The sequence below is a fragment of the Zootoca vivipara genome, chromosome 7 (genome assembly GCF_965207765.1).
Source record: "Zootoca vivipara chromosome 7, rZooViv2.hap1.1, whole genome shotgun sequence".
NCBI classification, from domain to species: domain Eukaryota; kingdom Metazoa; phylum Chordata; class Lepidosauria; order Squamata; family Lacertidae; genus Zootoca; species Zootoca vivipara.
The window spans coordinates 67,220,978-67,242,549 of record NC_142590.1 but is presented as its reverse complement, the minus strand read 5'-3'; the positions used below and the strand labels follow the sequence as shown (position 1 = coordinate 67,242,549).

Here is a 21,572-nt window from a genome sequence, read left to right as displayed (position 1 = left end):
CCTATCACACCTTCGAAGGTACTTTTTATGTTCTTGGCTTTGAATCGGGCTGTTGTGTTTCACTTTGGGCCCTATGAAATGTGCTAGATCAGCAAGTGGTCTTCAGCCTTTTCAGATGCAGGACCCACTTTAAACCCAAAGAGGTATTTGGGGATCTGTTCCTTAATCTTATAACATGCAGTGGTGGCTGTGCTCCTCTTGCAATCCACCTTAGGTCAGGCTGTGACCCACCAGCTGAAGACCACATGGAGGGTTCACATGTGTCGTGGTGACTCAACTCTTGAAATGGGCATATGGCTTCACTGCCCTAGAATTCCAATCACTTATGGACATTTTGTGCATTCTATAGATTAGCTGTCAGTTTAAGCAGAATCGTATTCGACATACGGTAACAAAGCAAAGTCTGGCGTGGTAAGGTGAATATAGTCTTTTTATTGACTACTGTGAGTAGAACAAACTAAATACATCTGTAACAGTTTGGGTTCCTTTATACAGTACATTAAATAAGTTATGCACATAAAATAGGTAACAAAAACTCCTAGTATAGAATCAAATGGCAAAAATTAGATAGAAAACAGAATCCAAGGAGTCTTCCTGTAGTAGAATTTCACATACATTTTCAAAAATTGTTTTAAAATCATGAATGGTAGCATTCATTTATGTACACTGGAGTTAGTGTGTTTTCCTCTTAATACATAGCAAGCCATTGTAGTTGCATGGAAAGTTATGGAAGACTGCCTATTTACACACAATTTCAGAATGCCGTCTCACTTTCTCTCTCTCACACACACAAATACAGACACCCCCCCCCCACTTACCTCTTTGGAGCAAATTTTCTTTTCATTTCTCTGCAGAAAATAATGTGGCAAGTGGGGGTTTACAAGCCAATAAGTAATTTCAACACCACAGTTTTAATTATTATTTCCATATTTTCTGCAAAACCAATTTATTATTCCTTGCAGTACAAGAAAAGTTTGAGAATAACAGGGCTGCTTCTTTGACTGCCTTTTTTTCTTTTTTGCATGTGGCAGAGAAAGGTCTGCATCCAACAGAAGTGGCCATTTTTGATAACCTTAAAACCTTGATCCTCTTCACTCATCAATAAAACTGAAGACTTCCCTCTTTGGCACTGCAACACTAAGTGATGTGTCACATGTGGAATTTTTTCCTTTTTTTCTTCAGGCAGTCTAGTATCTGGGAATGTGAATGCATGGAGACGTGTTCTAGAACAGGGGTTCCCAACAAAATTTTCTCGAGGACCCCTCATCGAGCCGCTATTGTGACAAGGACCCCCATTAATTCCTAATCCTAAATCTTAATTAATTAATTCCTAATCCTAAATCTTTGTTTTGCAAAGAGGCAGTGCGCGCCAGGGAGGAGGGAGGGGAATGGAGAAGACAGGGTACCTGCGCAGTAGCGCACAAATGAAGCCAACGCGCGCAAAGCATCTTGGGGAGGTGAGCGTTAGTAGAATGCGCGTGCTGCCTCTTTGCAAAACAGTAGTGTTTGTAAAGCGCCACCTAACGGCATACAGCAGAACTACTGCCTCTATCTAATTCTAGTTTTGCGCTAGACTCTGCTCATGCAGGAAGCGGCCAAAACAAAAAATCTGTTATCATACGAAATATATTTAATATATTTTTTTATTCTAATAGCATCTTGCGGACCCCTCTGGCATAGCTCGCGGACCCCTGGGGGTCCCCGGACCACCTGTTGGGAACCACTGTTCTAGAAGATCAAATATTACCTTTTTAAAAATGGCTACCACAGGATAGCCATTAGAAATAATGCTAAATCACATTTGGGCACCAAATGAACATGTGCTCCTTTATCTTCTCCACTCGCAATTTCATCTCCCACAACAACAATAGTAGCAAAATATAACCTTCAAATGAGGCAAAGTATGCTTCTGCTGCTAAACCTCAAGTGAGTTAGGAAATTAGAGCACAGAGTTGCTTCACATGGTATACTTCTGAATTAATCCAATGTCAACCATATCAGAATGATAACCTTTCAAACACAAAAGCCTTACATAGTCACTTTGCTAAGTGAATGCAGCTTTGGGTATATCTACACCCCCCACCCCAATTTTTGGGGGGCTAGGTGTGTTTAAGTCTTTCCCCAATCCAAATCCTTATCCGCTTGCTCCCCAGGGGAAATGAATAAGGCTTTCCGTGTGGCTGCAATTATTTATTAACATTAATTTACTTTTTAATCTAATTCAACCATCAAGTTAACTTCAGTCTAGTTCAATCATATAATTTAATAGTTAATTTGGCATGCTCAAGATTTAGCATCACAACTTAATGGATTTAAGTTCTTAGTGGATTTGAATTCTTTTCAAGTGTCCTCCCAGTGACATGCTTTCAAATGCCCTGAAGTGAACAGGCAGGTTGCTAAAGATGCAACAGGGAGGCCTCACAACTCAGGAACGTAGCCAAATACGTTGGTAAAGTCGCATTCCTTGGTTTTCAGTGCACAGGATCCCTAACTGGAGGCATCAGTTTAAAGATATATACTGCTTAGAGAAGCAAAAATATCCCGTTGGACTTGGATGTCCGTGAAATCTGTTATTTGCAACTTGAACTTTATTTAACTTAGCTCACATGCACTGAGAGACCAGGTGATAGAAAACCTGTTGGAATAAACCATATTTGGTGGGGGGGGATCCTGTTATTTTATTTATTTATCCTGTTATTTTATTTATTTAATGTATATATGACATCAAAGTTTACAAAATTTATGTATCAATGAATCTCAAACATTTAAAGTCAACAACTTCTCTCTCTCTCTCTCTCTCTCTCTCTGTGTGTGTGTGTGTGTGTGTGTGTGTGTGTCTGTAAGAAAACAATACCTTGGTGTTACGAGACAAAGCAATTGGATCTGGGGGAAAGACCACCAATCCCTTTTGTAAAAATCTTTGGACAAAACATTTCAATCTGTTGCAGCCCATAGACAGGTTCTTAAGCAGCTTGTGCATAACTGTAAGGAATTAAAATGGATCAACAAGTGGGGTGGCTGCTGAGTCATTATATGAAGTAGTTTTAAATCCTCCTTTCAGCAAACAAAAACAGCATCCTTGTGCCTCCGCCCCCCCCCTTTTCCATGTGTCCAAATTGAAAGAGAGGTGGGGGAAACGGAAAGGGGGTGGGGGAATCAATAAATATAGACTTAGATAATGGAAGGAGTGGAAATAGCTAGAACTAATAATCAAGCTCACTTACATCTCATTTCACTTGATTCACTTTTGCCTGAGAAAGAAATTTTCAAATAATGGTCAGATTGCATACCAAAGATGAGAGAAGAGGATGCCCACGCAAGCTCTGCTTTGTGGTAAAATGAACAAGTATCTTGTTAGAACCTCAGGCGAGAGTACAATTTTGAGAAAGTTCAGATAAAATGAAACAATGGGCCAAAGTCCTCAGGATCCCAGGAAGACCCTTCTGAGATCCCACTAAGGAAGGCTAACATGGACTCCTAAAAATGACATTACAATGGCATGGAAAATACCCCAAAACAATGTTAGCCTGAGCACCAATGTGCTGGAGTACAAACCTTCTTCAACATTTTGAGGCATCTGTTTTTCAATGTAGAAAACTAATAAACTGTGTTGAGCGCAATCTTCTCTTTTTTTTAGAGTGCATTAGTGTCTATTGCTGTCACGGAGGCTGGGGTGGAGGATCGAGAAGTGGCGGCCGACGTTTTCTCTAGAGCTGGACTTGCTACCGTATCGACTGCTTTGAGGGCAGCGGCTGCGGCTGCGGATCGGCCTGCTGGTGTAGGGGCTGGTTTGACTTGGCTGTGTAAGCCCTGCCCACAGATTCGGTGGTGCCTCTCCCAATCTTTGTGCTGGCAGAAGGAGCCACAGTAGCGGGCAATGTTGCAGCCGCTACAGGTCTCGCTGGCTTTGCGCCCACAGTTCCAGCAGCTCTGGAAAAGCAAAGAACAAGCGTTTCTCTTATGCACAGCTTCGAACGAGGCTGGTATCCGCCCATCCCGACTGAAGCCATCAGAGGAAGGTAACAAGCGGTACCCCACCCCACAAAGTGGTATTGACCAACATTTCTATAACGGAGAGATTCATAGCAATCCATGCAAGTCCTACCACCCGCACCATTAAGAGAACAGCACCACATCGTGAGAAGCCTACAACAAATTAGCTGCACTATAGGTTTAAATGGGTTAATTTGTAAGAAGGAAGGTTTTTCTGAAAGCCCATCCAGCATGTGGAGGATCTTCCCTAGGCATGGGGGTTCCAACCTGGAAGTTGAGCAGGGCCACACAATAACTTTGCCTGCCACAACTAAGCAACATGGCAGAAAAGCAACTGGGAGAAGGGAGTTCTGCCGTGACAAAGCATCTCCTAAATTGGCTTTCATTCACTTGCATTTCACTGACTGCCAACATCCCGCAAATCCAAAAGATGGCCTCTCCAATATAATTGCTGACACTGTCCTCACTGCAACTGTTCCCAAACTATGGGGGCCAGCAAGGTGTGTGTGCGCGGGGGGGGGGGGGGGGCGCAAATCTCAGAGCCTCATGCAGTCACTGAAAATGACAGTGGAGATTCGATGGCAGCACCAATGAATCCGAATTAGTTGCTTGTTGGAGAGAGGTGTCTCAAAACTCTAATTGACTTTAGATTTTTGCTCCAATCAGATTAGTCAGAATGAAAAACAAGGATCAATCCGGAAAGATTGTATGTCATCTTTAAAGTTCTTGCCTTGGGACTTTTTCCATGATTGCCAGAGATATTCCCTTGGCTTCTCACCTCTGTAGACTCCTCCTGCTCATTGACGACTAGGAAAGCGTCTTCTGTAGCCTGGCGTTTTGCATCGGCAATGGTCTGTTCCATGCGGGCTCTCTCAGATGCAATCATTTCAAATGCCTTCTGCTCTGCCTCTGCTACAGCTTTTTGGACTTCCGACATGGCCTGGCGCTTCACTTCATTCACAGCTTCTTCTGAAGGGAAACAAAAGCCTCATCAAACGGCTTCACATTGGAAGGCAAAGTATATAGCATGGAAGTACCCAGTGGTCATAGGAGTTAAGAAAGTGAAGCTTTTGCATAGCACTTGAGCCTAACACGGCAATACTACTGAAATGATGGTCATACTCTGATTTCTTATGCCCTCTACTGCATCACATAGGAGCACCAGCAGACTTTTTGATCACATTTGTATCCAAAGAGTTCAGCATGCTTTGGGTTACCTTGAGCCTCTGAAACTGAGTAAACTACAAATCTAACTACGGTAAATGCATTGAGATAGTTACCCTTTTAACAAAGGTGGCAGTCCATACAGAAAGTTAGGGATGCTATTTGAGTAAACTAAGCAAGGCAGTAGAAACTCTAGCCTTGAAAATTAATGCAGTCTCTTTTCTTGGTGCCATTTCACTCCTTTACTGTCCTTGACCTCGCTTGTTGGCCCATCCAGCAGTTTAATTCTACTAGCTACAGAGACCCTTGTGATTCTGTTTACGAGCACCCATGATACCACATTAAGGGTGGTTTTGCTGCATCAGCATCATCAACAGAGAATTAAATAGCAGTGTCAGCAAATGAAGCAGAAGCCAATGAAAGAAGGGAGGGAGCAGTAAAGGGAAGCATTAAAAAGAACAGTATCAAACAATGCAAACATATTTGCAGGGAACTCAGAAAGTCGCAGAGAACTCAGGAGGTACTTTTCAACATGCACAAAAATTAACACAGAATGAAGCAAATGGTTTTATCCAGCTTCTACTTAAAGCAAACCTTCAAACATTGTTCAGAACCCCAAGATGAACCCAATTTTAGGTAGTGTTACCCTTTAAAAATTGATAATGAAACACAATGGCCAAAGTCCAATGGAGCTAGGTGTGCTTATGCCCATGAATTTACAGTGTGACCTATGTGTAGAACCTGTATTTCCATAGAGTTTTCCTATGGAACTCTATCTTTTTAACTATTAAAAACATACTAACACAGAGACACTTTTCAATGTTTTTCCCCAGAGAAGAGGAAGTGGAAGATTGTCTACCTTAGAACCCAAACGCTACATAAACAGAGGGATGACATGTCTTTTAGCTTCCGTACTTGACCTTGCCAGTTTTAAAACTGTTTGTAATGCTATATTAAAACAGGGCTTTTTTAAAAGAATGTGAAAATACCATCTTTTCATAATTAGCAGACTGCTGTGGAAACTGCATTTAAAAGTATTCTTGAAACTTTTGCTTGCAATTGTGGTATGTAACAGAAACACTCCTATATTTTTTTTAAGGGATATAGAAAGTATTCCCTTAACATAAAAAGAGATTCCTTTCCCTCTGCCTTCTCCTTTGCCCTATTTTGTCTCAAGGAGCAGGGCAAAATTCCCTTCCTTTTGTTCTGCTATGCCCTCTTCCAGCTTCTGCCAGAAAGGCAAACTGAAAAACCAAGTGAACATTGTCATTGCTAACATTTACCCAGACAACCCCCAGATTAAACATGCAAGGAGCAGTGGCACATTTGAGACTCTCTATCAGCTACCTCTAAGGAAAAGAGGCTCAGACACCCCCTCTCCTTCCCCCTCCCCATCTGGGGAAGGTGCCAGCGCTGCCTGGCTGGCTGGCTGAAATGCCTAGGTCGAATGGACAAGCAGTGATGGGTCCAGATGGGTCCATCTGCTGGAGGCCTTGGTTGGCTCTGGCCATTATCACTCTCTAGGCAGTGAGACAGCAGCCTATTTATGAGGCCTTTCCCCAGCCAACCTGTGGTGCGTAAGGCTTTCCATCTTCGCAAGAATCTCTTGTAACATTCCACAGCTTCTCTGTGTGGCACTTCTCTGAAGGGGGCCTCCTTACTTACCAGCCTTTTTCCATATCTCTTCGGTGACATAACTGGCTGCTCCTGACCTGCTGCTGAACTCCCGCTGAGAATCTGTAGAAGGAAGGGTGGTGTCAACAGTATTAGACACAGAAATATTCTCCCACCCAAACTCTAAGAATTGATAGGCTGCATCTGTTCAGCAAGAAGTAGCATGAAGAGAACAGGGTAGGATTAATTGCTAAAAAACCAAGCCAAGAGACTTCTGCAGTTTAACAGTGTTCACCAAAAGGCAAAATGATAAATGGCCACTCTTAATTTAGTGTCCTGCATAATTTATTGGACAGCGAAGCCAATTTCCATCTTTTAATACTCTGTCATCACAGGCTACACACTTATAAATATATCTTGTCAAGCATCTGCTTTGCCCTACTGTAATGAGCATTAATCCTTGCTAATGGCATCTCACATTTTTACAGTGCGCCTTGTAGTCCCAAGGATTTCAGGCCACTGGAGCACACGCTATATTTTAAGGAGTCGTTTGAGAACAGGAACTCACAAGATACACAGTGCTACACAGAAATCAAGGAAGATTAACACTGAAATGTTTTCCTCCCATGCATTACATTCTCACTGTCTTCAGTTGCATAGTTAGATGAGATGTTGCATACTTTCAGATTGAAAGCAATGCATTTCTGACACCCTGATGTAAGTGTAACCTTATGCGCCAGATGGGGGAAACCAGAGGATACAGCATTTCTCAACCCAGAAGTATGTCTCCATTCTCATCTTGCCCCCTCCCCATAAGTATAGCTCACTTACAGACGTACTGCAGTATTCATTACTGAGTGTGCCTTTGTTGAATTACTTTTTTACTCAGAGGAGACTTTGCTGAAATTAATGAACCTAAGTGAGTCATGACAATGTAAAATGAAAAAGTAGAGGGTAACCAGCGTAAATGAACTTAATAATCAGTCTATATAAGCAACAAAATCTAATAGATGTGTTGCCTAACATTTTATTACCAAAAATGGATATTTTGGTATCAATGGTATAACCCTGAACTAAAAAGACATATACAAATACACAAATTTAGAAAACTGAATACCAAATATAAAAGCTATGTGCTACAATAACTAAAAAAGAAAAATCTATAAACAGAACCTATATCTCCAAAACATATAACCATACAAGAAACTCTTTCTACATCACATGGGTTATACTTCTTCAATGTTATTCTTTATCATAGGATGTCCATCAACCAGATTTTCTGGATGACTGAAATATCAATACCAAACATGTTCGGCTTACAAGCCTCCTTCAGTGGTTTATTTTGTTATGCTGCATCCTTTATGCATGAGCTCAGCCAAATTATGTCCAAGTGTCCCTCTTGCTTGAGTCAAGGTTACAAGCCAATATCTCCACTTGCAATCATCTATGTAAAAGTCCAAGGCACACGACGACTAAATTCTTAGCCAGGGCCATTGCTCTAAGTAAAAGTTGGCGGAAGACAACCCATTACTAGTGCTTTATCCCCTTGTGAGGATCATCTATTTTAAAGTTTTTGGGACTCCCCACAGCATTCACCACTCAAGTGCTATTCCATACTTGGAATCTTCTATCTATATCTGAACAACCTACCTCCACTAAGCCAAGTTTTGACGGGTTATGTAAGAGGTTGTTTATTTTGCAAGCACATTTCCTTGTTCCAGTTGCCATTGGAACTTCTCCAGCCCCCAATCCATAATTAAAGCATTTGAGATGGCAGATAAAGTACCCTGGCCCCAACATTCTGTTTAATGCATGGTTTTGCATGCACCCTCTACTACAAAGTAAAATTCATATACTTTGTTTTGAGGAAGAGATATCGAAATGCCTCTCTTTCATATCATCAGGATATGGTGGAATACAAAAATCATTACTAAGATTTTTTTACTGTTCCCTGCCCACAAGTTCACAATCCAAAAAAGACGGGACACTTAAGGAAAAAAGGATTGGGAAGGAGGGAATATGCTTAGGATTGGAGGGTGGCGGGAGAGAATCACAAAACGGCATGCGACTGAGTATGCTGAGTGGTCACAGAATGGGCGGTGGAGTTTCCACACTGCAACTCTTTTGTTGCAGGCCCACAACTTGTTTATCCACAGAATTTTTATTTTTAAAACTTGTAGCAAAAACCATGGCACTTTCATTTCCATCTGGCGTCAGGAATTAAAGCCAACAGTTGCTGCATCAGTAAGCATTTAGAAGCCTTATGTAGCTGGTTTTGCACAAGCTGTAGCATCATGAAAGCAGCTGGTAGGGGAGAGGTAGGCAGAGGCCACAGAGAAAGAACTGCGGGTGGAGGGGTTGCCATCTTTGGAACTCCTTGGGGAAAATCACCAAAATAAATCTGCTGTAACCTGGAACTGGGTGTGTGCAGCCCAGCTAATTGACAGCTGAATGGGACACAGTTGTGAACAGCCTGAGGATGCTCTGTCCACCTTGGTGCCTGCCCATGAAAGCAAGCCTAGAGGTGAGAGACTAGGGTGATGCCAGCTGGTACCAGGAACCTTCTTTCTTGTGAGATTCCAGGGAGGTTTGTGAGTTTGTTTGGGCCTTGAGTGAGAGCCAGGAGACAGAGATATTGAGTGGGGAAGTGTGTCAAGGAGAAAGAATTTACATGGTCTATATTTATTCGTAACTTGTATTAATTGATTTATTAATCCTGTCTCCCTGCAATAGGCTTGTTTTTGACACTATCCTATCCACCCCAGAATTTCAGGAGATAGTTATCAAGGCAAATCCTCTACCTAGATGCACGCCCCAGGTTAAATATTAATGTGTGACAAGCAATTTCTAATAAGGGAAGTCACTAACAGTATAATGGGAGTCTTAATTGGTTATTTCACTGGAATGTAGTGTGTGGGGGGACAGATTCAGTGAGAAAGACTGCATTGCATTTTTACACTTAAAATGCTAGAAGCAGCAGCAAACGGCAAGGATTTCACAAATAAAAGAAATACATGACTTCTATTTATTCCTCTTTTGTTTCCTTTGCATACAACTCTACTTCAACATCCATTCAGGTTCAAACTTCTGAATATCCAAGGCACACAGCGGCAGGGAAGGCACAGCTTGCTCAATTCCAGATAGTTCTATTTTTGTGCAGAAGTTAACTCAGAAGTAAGGTGCATTGTACTGAATGGGATTTAATTAATTTGTGCATAAGTAATTCGTGTGTTGAAGATTACAGCCTAAGCTGCAAAAGCAAAGGAGCCCGTTGAAAAGAATGGGAACAATCTAATACTTTGGTCTTCTGGCACACTAATAATACACAGCCACTTTCTGAAAACGGCTGTTAAATGTTATTCCACTTCAGAACACATATGGAACATGCAGAGTTCCATAGCTTACCACTGTTAATGGAGTCTGAACTCCCTGGGCTATGTTGCCTCGTGATTAAGTCATTCCCTCCTTTCCGTGGCTCTGTGGTTTCACTGCATCGCCTCTTCCAATAGTTGAGCTCTTCTCTATCAGCCTCCTGACAACGGCGGAGAACGGCCATAGAGCGCCTGGTCTTCTCGACCATTTCCATGATGCAATTCAATGCCTTCCAGAGAGAGGAAAGAACACCGTTTGAAGAAGCTGTTAGAAAATGTATTTCCTCCTGCAACTTTAAGAAAAAGAAACTCAGGGGCAAAACTACAGTATCAAAATTAACAGGGCGAAGGTTTTCTTGGTTTTGCTGCAGTAAATGGTTTCAAACTGTGATGCTGCATGTTGTAGTGATCCCCTTAAAAAAAATCAAGCCCAAACTCTTGCATATATATATAAAAATACAAGTATATTATGGGAAAGCAGGTTGGTCTAGTACAGTCATTGACACACTAGTTTTCTACATAACTGAGTTGTTATTTTTAATGGAAACATTTAAATATGCAATTCATCACATGAAATGGTACAAGCTATGTGATGCTGGTCACATAGCTTGGCTTTTAATTAGCTGCAGGATGCTCTTTTGCATGACTCTCAATCTGTACATTTATTTGTAACAAATTCCACTGGAGATGCCAGGAACGGAATCTGGGACTTCCTGTATGTAAAAAGCATGTGCCCAATTACTGCATTATAGCCCATCTAGGCTAAACAAGTGCATTCTCTCTCTCTCTCTCTCTCTCTCTCTCTCTCTCTCTCTCTCTCTCTCTCTCACACACACACACACACACACACACACACACACACACACAAACAAGCACACACTTGCAGCATGCACACATGCTGTTATATTTCCACTGCTCCATGGCAGAGCACACACTTTACATGCAGAAAGGCCCAGGTACAATCCATAGCATCTCTACTTCCAAGGAGCAGGCAGCAGGAAATGAGAAGGATCTCAGCTGGAGACCCTGCTCCAGACACAATACACAATATTGAGCTAGGTGGATAAACAGCCTGCCCTGGTATTAGGTTTTCTGCAGTCCAGGTTTATTTGGTTCCCTCCCCCCTATTCCAGTCTCTCACATGATCAAGATGCTTCCATTCATCAGCCCATTCTCTCTCTGTTAGGCGATGGTCCACGAGTTCATCCTGATAACCTCCGTTTAACCCTGTAATGCATGGCAAGGAAAATGCTACGTCAGAAAAAGAGCCTTGACAGTTTGATGCGATACAAAGATATGGGTGGGGGAGAGAAGAGCTATTACAGTGGACCCTCCAGATACGAACTTAATTCGTCCTGGGGGTCCGTACTTACCCCGAAAAGTCTGTATCCAGAGGTGCGTGGCGAAACCCGGAAGTATAAACTTCTGGGTTTGCTGCCTTTGTAACTCGAAATTATGTTACCTGAAGGTAACATAACCCGAGGTACCAATGTATTCTATAACAGTGGCCCATGGAAAAAATCCCCTGCCTGGGAGTCAAATTTTGTCTGTAAGACTCTTTCCCCCCCCCCCACCCCCAAAATCCACAGCCATCTATCAATCCAGCTCAATCCTGCTTGGTCACTATCTCCCCTCACCATCACCCACCTATCCAAGTGGGCCCACAGGGGTGAGGAAGAGATAAACATAGCCCAGGCTTCTAAAGCCCCAGAGGGCTACCAGATCAACAAAGGAGCTGTATAGGTTTGTGTGCCTTTGATTTTGCTATGCAAGAACCGAATCTATGGAGATTCAAAAAGCACTGAATTTGTAGCTTTAGTAGCTAAGGGAAATGCGTTTGAAAAATAGATGGGACTCCTTACCTATACCATGCCTATCTCGCAATTCTCTGTGCTCCAATGCCTTGCTTGGGTCTCTGTACAAATGGGACGTTGCAATGTCTTCCAGGGTGTAATGCTGGAGTGGGGGTGGAGTAGGATGAAACTGCCCCGCTGGGTTTATGACGGGCAACATCAAAGCCGGGCTGTGGCGAGGTGCTGGACTAATGGTGCACACCCTCTTGGCAGGAGGCTCTGATGGGAGAGGCTCTCTCTCGAAGCTGTTTTCTTCCCTCCTGTAAGCAAGTCAAGAAAGGAAATTTTCCATTAGTACTAAGATACCAAATGCTGAAAAGGAGAGAGAGTAAGTTTGTGTTGTGCTAGCAGTGAAACCAATAATTAATGGGGAAAGAGATATGTAGACGTGAACTCTGCAAAGAGATCAAGTAGAAAACAATTTGCACATACAGATGGTACACAAGAATCATGCTGCTGGGTCAGTCCAATGGCCTATAGTCCAGTATCTTTTTCACACAGGGAGAAACTAGGTGTGATATGGAACTTGAAATACAAAACCAGGTCAGGGTTTTCAAATAGCAGGTATGCTGATCCACAAACTGAAAGCCACGATGAGTCAAACATTCACAGAGCCAACCTAAAAAAGCCACACGTAGGCAAGTCTTGAACTACCAGATGCCTGAAGAGGTCACAACAAAAGGGACTTTGAATAGAAAGCAGCTTATAAGGCGCCAGGTTGTTAGTTTTATTTAAAATGATAAATTTATCTGTTTTGAAAACAGCTCCTGCTACCTGTCTGGACTGTGCCTCTTTCCGTTTCCATTCACTTCCATCAGCAGCTCTGAAGAGTCACCTGGGGACGCAGTGTTTGTGTTCAGCAAGATGTGCTCATGCTGGGCCAGGTATTGGGAAGGGGTCTGTTTGGCTGCCCGAGCACAATGCAGCAGCTCCCTCTGCAGAAGGGGAAGGTTGGCCTGCAAAACAAAAGTTAGGGTTGCCATTTAGATTTAGCTGCTGGGATACCCTCTTGCTGTTGTCCATCTAATGAGCCATAGGAGCAAGCTACTTGTTAAAACAGGGCTCCTTTGTCACAGAGACACCGCACCCCTACCTAGAATCATTGTGAGCCTCCTCAAGAGCAAATTAAACAAAAGTAGAATTTGCTAGCAATGCCTATATTTGTGATAGGCTGGGCTATATCTTGCAGTACATGATGTTTGATCTTTTATCGTGTTTTTAGTATTCTGTTGGGAGCCACCCAGATTAGCTGGGGAAACCCAGCCAGATGGGCGGGGTATAAATAAAAAAATTATTATTATTATTATTATTATTATTATTATTATTATTATTATTATTCCCATGTCCCAGACATAAATGTCTTCTGGCAGGATGAGCACTCATGCAACTCTACTATGAATAAATGGGAGATTCAGTCCCTTCAAACAGAAGGTGGGGAAAGGGCTGATTCTTTCCTATTCTTGCCAGGTCTCACAAAGTTCAGAATTCAGCTTGGCTCCCCCTTCTGCTTCTCTGTGTACAAGTATCCAAAAAAGAGAGAAGTATCTAGCTATGGTCAAACCTAAGGGAGCAGCTGGGTCAATGGTAAAATAAGGGAAGGAGCGCATGGGCCTGGGACATGCTGTAATGACTGGGGCATGCTGTACAGAACACCCTCCAGAGAAAGCAAGTTTGTAAAAAATTAATAATATCAAAATCAGTTGCTTCCATCACATCAGCTGCTGCAACGCTGCAGGCCAGGAGCAGGTACATGACCCACTTAATGGTCAGAGGTTATGCGGTGGTAGAGAAAGGGGGCTTTTGAGCATTCCTTGGCAACAACTTTTAGCTACACATGACCAAGACTTCCTCTCAAATACAGTGGTACCTCGGGTTAAGAACTTAATTCGTTCTGGAGGTCTGTTCTTAACCTGAGGTACCACTTTAGCTAATGGGGCTCCTGCTGCCGCTGCGCCGCCAAAGCACGATTTCTGTTCTCATCCTGAAGCAAAGTTCTTAACCTGAGGTACAATTTCTGGGTTAGCCGAGTCTGTAACCTGAAGCGTCTGTAACCCGAGGTACCACTGTAGTCAGAATCCTCCTCCTCCTATCAAAAATCATCGCTTCGTGAGTCTTTCTCTAGTGTGGCACACAGAATTTTCTCCTTACTGGCTCACCAGCCAATGCACAGTATCAAGCAATCACCTTCAAGAATGGAATCACAAATGGACGAAGAGGAAAATTGGTAGCCTCCTGGAGTTTGCAGTGAAATTCCTCTATTGTCACGGTAGAATTCTGTAAAGAGAAAGGGGATTGACATGGTTATTGATTCTAATTCAACACTATTTCTACAAGACCTTTTCCCTCTGAGAGTCTGGATTTACATGTACCATGGAAAGAACTAATATTTCTTAGTGTCCCATCCTATCTGATCTGCTTCATCTTACATTTGGCTAAGAACATGAGCTACAAATTCTCACAGATGTAGACATAGGAAGCTGGAGGGCTGACATCCATCAACCACACTACATTGTGATTACTTAAGAAGACAGCTACTCTGGTCTCATAAGCTGCTTCTGCACCATTTCAAAGTTTGACCACAGTCATTAGAAGTTATCTAGAATCGTAGAGTGCTAATGCTGGCTAGTCAACCTCCAAAATTATAAAGTAAATAAATAAAAATCCAAAACAGGAAAAATAGGTGAAATGTCACATGTCAGTTCCTAGCACTTAATCATTTTTGTTGACCATGTATAACCAGGGTATAATTTTATGAAAAGCCTTGCAATGTGAAAACAGAATTCTCCGGATGACACTGGGACAGAATTAAATGAAAGTGCACCCCAGTTGTGTGTATGAGCGTGATATATATGTTACACACAAACACAAATATTTCTCCTTTTAAAAACTGGATTGAACTCAAATCAACAGCACCAGAAAATTATTAATTCACCATGCTGCAATTAATTATGACAAAATGGACACCCCAATTTCTGAAAAGTTATGCAGTGAAGGTTTTTTTTTGGGGGGGAGAATCACACTGCTAGACGGGGGAGCAAATATTGTAAGAGGTCTGGCCATTCACAGAAAGCCTACTGACAAAGTCTGAGCAGGATCAGAAGGGTCTGGAAATCAAGCCTCATGAGGAACGGTTGAAGAAGTTGGGTATATTTGACCTGGAAAAGAGGAGATATGACCGCCTACTTCATATATATAAAGGGCTGTCACACTTGTTTTCTCCTACTCCAGAGGGTAGGACCCAAACCAATGGATTTAAGTTACAAGAAAGGAGATTCTGACCCAACATCAGGAAGAACTTTCTGACAGGAAGAGCTGCTCGACAGCGGAATGAACTCCCTCAGAAGGTGGTGGACTCTTCTTCAATGGAAGTTTCTAAGCAGAGGTTGTATGGCCATCTGTCATGCATTGCACGGGGTGGAGCTAGATGCCCCTCATGCTCCCCTTCCTCCAACTCTATGATTCTGTGATTCCATAACGAAATGCAAAAGCGTCTGCTTTTCTTTTCTTTGCTGCATTTGACTTATTAATACTCACCACTAATGCCAGAACAAGGGTGCGGACTTTCTCCCCAATCTCTGGTGAAATGTCGTTGCCAAACTGCTGGAGGGTGGTCAGGAAGCGTTTGAGTTTGCTGAGCTGACGAGCCCCACAGGTAGCTGGAAGCTGCTGGTTGGTCAGTGAAGATGAAGACGATGAGGCAGGGCCATTGCTGAACCTCTGAGGGGGTGACGGTGCTCCATTCAGCGTCGGTGGAGAATGGTTCATTCCATTGGGTACTACAGTGGGGAGGGGGAAGGCAAAAAGCAATGAATATGTTACTGGTAGTTTTATATTTTGATGTTTAGCCCAAAAATGCTTCTTTTTACATAAATTTATATATCACTTAACTATAAATAGTCTCCAAGTGGTGTACAATAAATAAAATACAGAAAAGGCAAAAACCAGTTATGCTATAAAGTAAATTAAAAGCTGGAATTTAAAAAGTTTTCAGTACGTGCCAGAAGTTCAACAGGGAGGGGGCCTGTCTGGTTTCAACTGGAAGGAAGTTACACAAAATAGGAAATAATGAAATGCAGGCACAATTGCTGAGAACACAATTCAGGCGTCGACATATTTACTTTTGATACTGAGTGGTGGTGTTTAAAAATATTTAATATTTTAGGAAATAACATCTAGTGGGGTTGAGTGGTGGAGTATAAGCTTTGCAGGTTGAAGATTCCTTGTTAATTTCCTGACACCTCTGGTTTTTGTTTTTAAAGGGAGGAGGGTTAGGGAGCTGGTGGTGGGAAAGACTTCTATCCACAGCCCTGGAGAGCTGCTGCCAGTCAGAGGGAGCATTCCTGGGCTAGATGCGCATTCCACCTGACCAGCGTAAGGCAGCTTACATTCCTGGGACCAGAGAGCTCTCTTTCTGTTCCTTGCAGAATGTCTGCATTCTGTACCACCCTGTACAGTACACAATAAAATTCAAGAGACCTAAGAAAACCCTAGCACTCCAGAATCTGAGAATAAATAAAAAGTTAACACACCAGATGTGCTGACAACAGAAAACACAGATGCAAAGAAACTTGATGTTCTTGAGAAATTAAACGTTTTTTAAAATCGCTTCCTAAATTAAAACCCAGCTTAAACATAGACATATTTTTTTAAAAAATCTGCATCTCAAGAAGCTTGCCTGCTAATAAAGCCACAAAAGTGACCAAGCTAATTAGGTACTATCCCAGCCATTCACCTCCCCTGGACTGAAACAACAGTCCCTCACTTCTGTAATGTCTGCATTATAAAGAAAGAACTCGTGGTGGGTTTTTGTTTTTCCCAGAAAGCTGAACAAGCCACAGTCTCTTACATGCTGCTGGGGTAAACGAGACAGGCCGGGGTCCACCAGGGTTGACAGGCGGCAATGGCGGCATGCTGGATGGCGAGGATCTTGACTGTATCTTCACTTCCACAGGGGATCCTGGCATTACTGGCAGCCTCTTCTCACTCGCAACTGAAATGGAAAGTAGAAGAAATAATTTTAACAATCCAATGGAACTTAGCAATTACACGGTGCTTCAGTGTTTGAACCGTGTCACAGACATTATCTGAGTAATCCATACAAGGAATATCAGTATTCTCTCCATGGGGGTGACAGTTAGGTTTGGCTTAAAGCCAATTAGCCAATTTAGTGGCAAAGGTGAGATCTGAAGGGCGGAGGGACTTCCTGGCTTATGAGTGGCTCTTGAAATATCATTTCAAGCTCAATCGTTTCAAATATTAACTAGAGTTTGTCAGTCTCTGAAGACATGACAAGCTCTGGTCAAAAGACAGTGGCAGCTTTGCAGCTCCTCCTTGCAGCCATGCCAGGGACGGGGGACTGTGAAAACATGAGGCCTGTCCCACCTTGTTTATGTCACACTATAAACTATGGTATGGCTCTATTCAAGACCATCTGCTAGTTGGCTACATTCAAACATAACACTTAAACATGGTTTAGCATTATGAGAATGAGCTTATCCTTATTCCTCCCCCCACAACCTAGTTTGCATGCTCCCACTCCCCTCTCCTGCCCAGTGAGGGTATGAGGAGGGGATCAGAAGTTTCCTGGCTTGTTCCACCAATTGTAGAATGCCTGGGATTGGATAACATGGCAAGCTGCATATTATTATTATTATTATTTATTATTATTATACCCTGCCCATCTGGCTGGGTTTCCCCAGCCACTCTGGGCGGCTTATAGGATATCTAAAAACATAACAAAAACATCAAGCGTTAAAAACCTCCCGATATAGGACTGCCTTCAGATGTTGTGTAATTCTTTATCCTTGTGGCCCCAGATGTCATGAGGACATCATGGCTAGGACACCAAAGGAGCGCAGGGATGAGTGAACTGGGGACGGGGGCAGGGCAGGATCCTGCATGGCCACAAAGAACACTTTACAAAAATGGTTTTAGTTCAGAAATTACCAGTATGGTTAAGTAGTGATTAAGAAGTCTACTAAGAAGTCTTAAAAAAATTAATGGGTGGAACGATTTGCAATGCTTAACAATGTGGTCTGGAGCGTCCCCAGATCAAGATGGTGAGCTGCAGTATAGGATAAATGGGGAAGGGAAAGAAGCTAGCTTGCAGGTGGAGTGTAAAAATGCTGAATAATTCCCAACTATGATTCTATGATTCCCTCTGCAACAGTGAAGGACAGAGAAGGAAATACTTCTGACGTAGATAATAAAATAAATAAATGACCCAAGAGTCACAAAACCAGAACTGTGCAGATGCCCAATGGGATTTTTAACCACCAGTATAATAGTTTACTAAAAATAAAAAGGAGCTTTAAATAAATTGCTTTCATCTGTGTATAAAACAACCCGCTGTGGTGCAAAACAACCTGTTGCAAGCATATATTTTTTTATAAATGTTGTGGTACAATATATATGCTCTCCATCTCCTTGAACACCATACGGACCACTTATTAGTTCCTAAATAAAGGGGTGCCTGTCTTATTTGATTATTTCACAAGCAATCTGGGACTACACTGTAGCATGTCTCCATAAACATATTGACAGGTTTCCAACACATCCATCTGTGTCCCATCTCCGCTCGCCTCCCAACCTCTCCTTTTGTTAAGGGAGAGACAACTAGGAAGGGAAGGAACTGACAGTTGTCTTTCACGTTTGTATGTTGTGCACAGAGTGTGAAAGCCCAAAGGGAGCCCTCACTTCAGACCACCTGCTTTTTCAGTGATGGGCGCCAAGAGGCCTGGAAGAGATCTTAGCAGTTAGACACGTTGCAACCTTCAGGACTTGGCATAATGCTGGAATTCAGCACAGCTTACCAGCAGGCATGCTGAAATGCCTACTCAAAAGTTTAAACAGAAAACTCTCAGATTCTCCCTCCTGTTGAGAATTAGCAGTTCCTATGCTTCCATAACCACTGAAATAAGCTTCTGTGCAAGGCTTTGGGAGCTAAGAACAATAAGAGACTTTGAGAAGAACCCAGAATTGGACACAGTAGTAGAATAAACTGCAGGTCCCATTAGTACAAAAAAAAAGCTGTTACTTTCTTTAATATTCTCCAACCCAGCACACTTCATGATTGGTAACATTCAGTTTTGTATTCCATGTGCATCATTAATGAGTTTTCATAAAATCCCACAGACCATGTTTGGATGATCATATTATCAGTTTAATAAGCAGAAATATGTGTGTCTTTTGGATATGCACATAGCCCCTTTGGGCCACTGCTTTGCATGAACAAGCAAACCAAGAAGTATTCTGTTAACCAAAAGTTCTTGTTTCATTCAAACTGGGAAACTATGATTCACAGATCCAGAGCAAGCAAGAAGTTCGCTTAATATCCTAGTTTGTTCCAAAGTTATTATCAGAATGGGAACTCAAAGTAGAAGACCTCCTTGTCAGCATGGGTGCTCATGTGAATGGAAGCACAAAGAGGCTGCATGTGCAACGTAAGACTCATTCATAGCTTGGCTTATTAAGCCCCATATGTATTCATTCAAATACAGTGGTCCCTCGACTTACGAATTACTCAACATCTGTAGGTTTCGACAACAGGACAAATGGCCGCACACTTACAAGTTTTTCTACATCCGAACAGAAACCGTTGGCGGATTTAAATGTGGTTTCCTCGACTTACGATTTTTACATGCGGTTTTCTCAACTTACAAATTTTTCCGAATATTTTTTTTCCTATGGGAAACCGCGTTTCGACTTCCAAACTTTTCGACCTACAAATGTGCATTCGGAACGGATTAAGTTCGTAAGTCGAGGGACCACTGTACTCCCATAATTAATGTTAAGACTTCAGTGCTGTAAGATGTGGTAAGTATAAACTACAGTAGCATTCCCCCCCAAAAAAGAGTTAGATAAATTCATGGAGATTATGCTTATCAGTGGCTAAACAAAAAAGCCATGATTATAAAAGACAATGTGTTGGGGATCCAGGGTTAGTCATGTTTGGCATAGACCATCTGAAAATCAGTGGGACTTAAGTTAGCAATGACTAAAGTAAGTCCATTGATATCATTGGGCATACTCTAGGCATTGCTAAATCTGGAACCGACCCAGTGTCTCTAGGATTACTAGATAGAGGGAGGCAAACATGGTTATTCCATCGTATTTGATTAGTTTCACCAAGGCCATTCTTATCTATCAGTGGTTAAAGTGAAGAATTAATGTAGCAAGAAAAAGTTCATTCTGTAATATTTATTAATAAAATGAACAAAGACACACCTGGCTTATTCAGTCTCCAGAAGTGAAGGATCTATACGCTATCTGTGCCGAGTGCTCTTACAGGTATGACTATATAGTCTCATAATACTTTCTTATTCTGAATAATGGAATTTTCGATGCCCAGTTGCCCAGTACCCTAGTACTCTTTTAGGGTTGAACAAACTTGTGGCACCATCCTATGCACGTATACTTGCTAATATCTGGGAAGCGTGCAGCTTCATTCCAGTAATTCAGTTCTAATTGATGGGATTTCATTTCCCTTCTACTCATAATCTTGGGGAGTTTTTCCTTTTTTGTGGACAGATACGTGCCCATTGGTGTTATAAGATGCAGGTACACACCTGTATATTGTTCACAATACGTGCTGAAAGCAATTGCGCTCTCTGGAAAAGCAGGTGCATGGATAGCTGGCCACTGTCTCAATATGCTTGTTTCTGCAATTCTGTGCATCACTGCCAACATATTCAATGAAACAACTCTTCTTTATAAACAAAGCTTCAGAGGGCAAAAATGTCTACAGTAGGACCTCACCTGAGAATCTATGAGCGAGCAACATGAACAAATGGGCAATAGAAGAAGAAGAGGAGTTTGGATTTTATATCCTGCTTTATCACTACCCGAAGGAGTCTCAAAGCAGCTAACATTCTCCTTTCCCTTCCTCCCCCACAACAAACACTCTGTGAGGAGAGTGGGGCTGAGAGACTTCAAAGAAGTGTGACTAGCCCAAGGCCACCCAGCAGCTGCATGTGGAGGAGCGGGGAAGCGAACTCGGTTCACCAGATTACGAGTCCACCGCTCTTAACCACTAAACCACACTGGCTCTCAATGCAGCTAAGAGTGTTGTATCGCTTTATATAAAGGTCAAGGGTAGCATCTACAGCACTCCTGAGATCGTCACACATTACAATCAGAAAAAAAGCTCTGAAGTCTGTTAAGTGAGCAGAACAGAAGGCCCCAAGCCAAATATAAAGGAACTTCAGGTTTTCGCTGAATTACAATGACATGCCCCCCCCCCCCCCCGCAAAAAGCCACTTCTGTTGGCAATCTGTTCACCCAAGGGGGGAGGTGTTAGTGTGTTAAAACATGTGAAAATCTGAACTAGCACAGGAACCCTTCTGTACACAGTGCTGAGCCGAGCTCTGCTGTCCTTCACCTGAAATCCCCCGTGGAAATCTGAAGCACCTGTTTTTTCAGTCACGCACTGTGCCAGAGTTGGCTGACTCCATGGGGGGGACGGGACCAGAATGGATAACAAGGCAAGAAAACTTGTTTTGGGTTCTCTCCAATGACAGTATTTGTGACAACAGTATCTCATTAAGGTTGTGTCACATAACAGATGCCACACACACAC

The 21,572-nt window shown here is 42.4% G+C and overlaps 1 protein-coding gene across 9 annotated transcripts in view; it reads right to left on the bottom strand.

Moving 5' to 3' along the window:
- Positions 1-412: 412 nt before the first annotated feature.
- The window catches only part of CBFA2T2 (CBFA2/RUNX1 partner transcriptional co-repressor 2), a 70,760-nt gene continuing 49,600 nt past the window's right edge, over positions 413-21,572 (bottom strand). For 3 of the 9 annotated variants that reach the window (XM_088674517.1, XM_035121543.3, XM_088674518.1), the window contains exons 2-11: positions 16,842-16,985; positions 15,530-15,771; positions 14,180-14,269; positions 12,770-12,951; positions 12,005-12,255; positions 11,284-11,369; positions 10,177-10,372; positions 6,823-6,894; positions 4,772-4,962; positions 413-3,930 (exon numbers count right to left, since the gene is read on the bottom strand). In XM_088674517.1, the coding sequence (XP_088530643.1) occupies positions 3,634-3,930; positions 4,772-4,962; positions 6,823-6,894; positions 10,177-10,372; positions 11,284-11,369; positions 12,005-12,255; positions 12,770-12,951; positions 14,180-14,269; positions 15,530-15,771; positions 16,842-16,959 (1,725 nt within the window). In that variant the 5' untranslated portion in view covers positions 16,960-16,985 and the 3' untranslated portion in view covers positions 413-3,633. Of the gene's footprint in view, positions 3,931-4,723; positions 4,963-6,822; positions 6,895-10,176; positions 10,373-11,283; positions 11,370-12,004; positions 12,256-12,769; positions 12,952-14,179; positions 14,270-15,529; positions 15,772-16,841; positions 16,986-21,572 lie in introns of all 9 variants that reach the window. The other 6 variants (XM_035121545.3, XM_035121541.3, XM_088674516.1 and 3 more) reach the window with 3 other exon arrangements.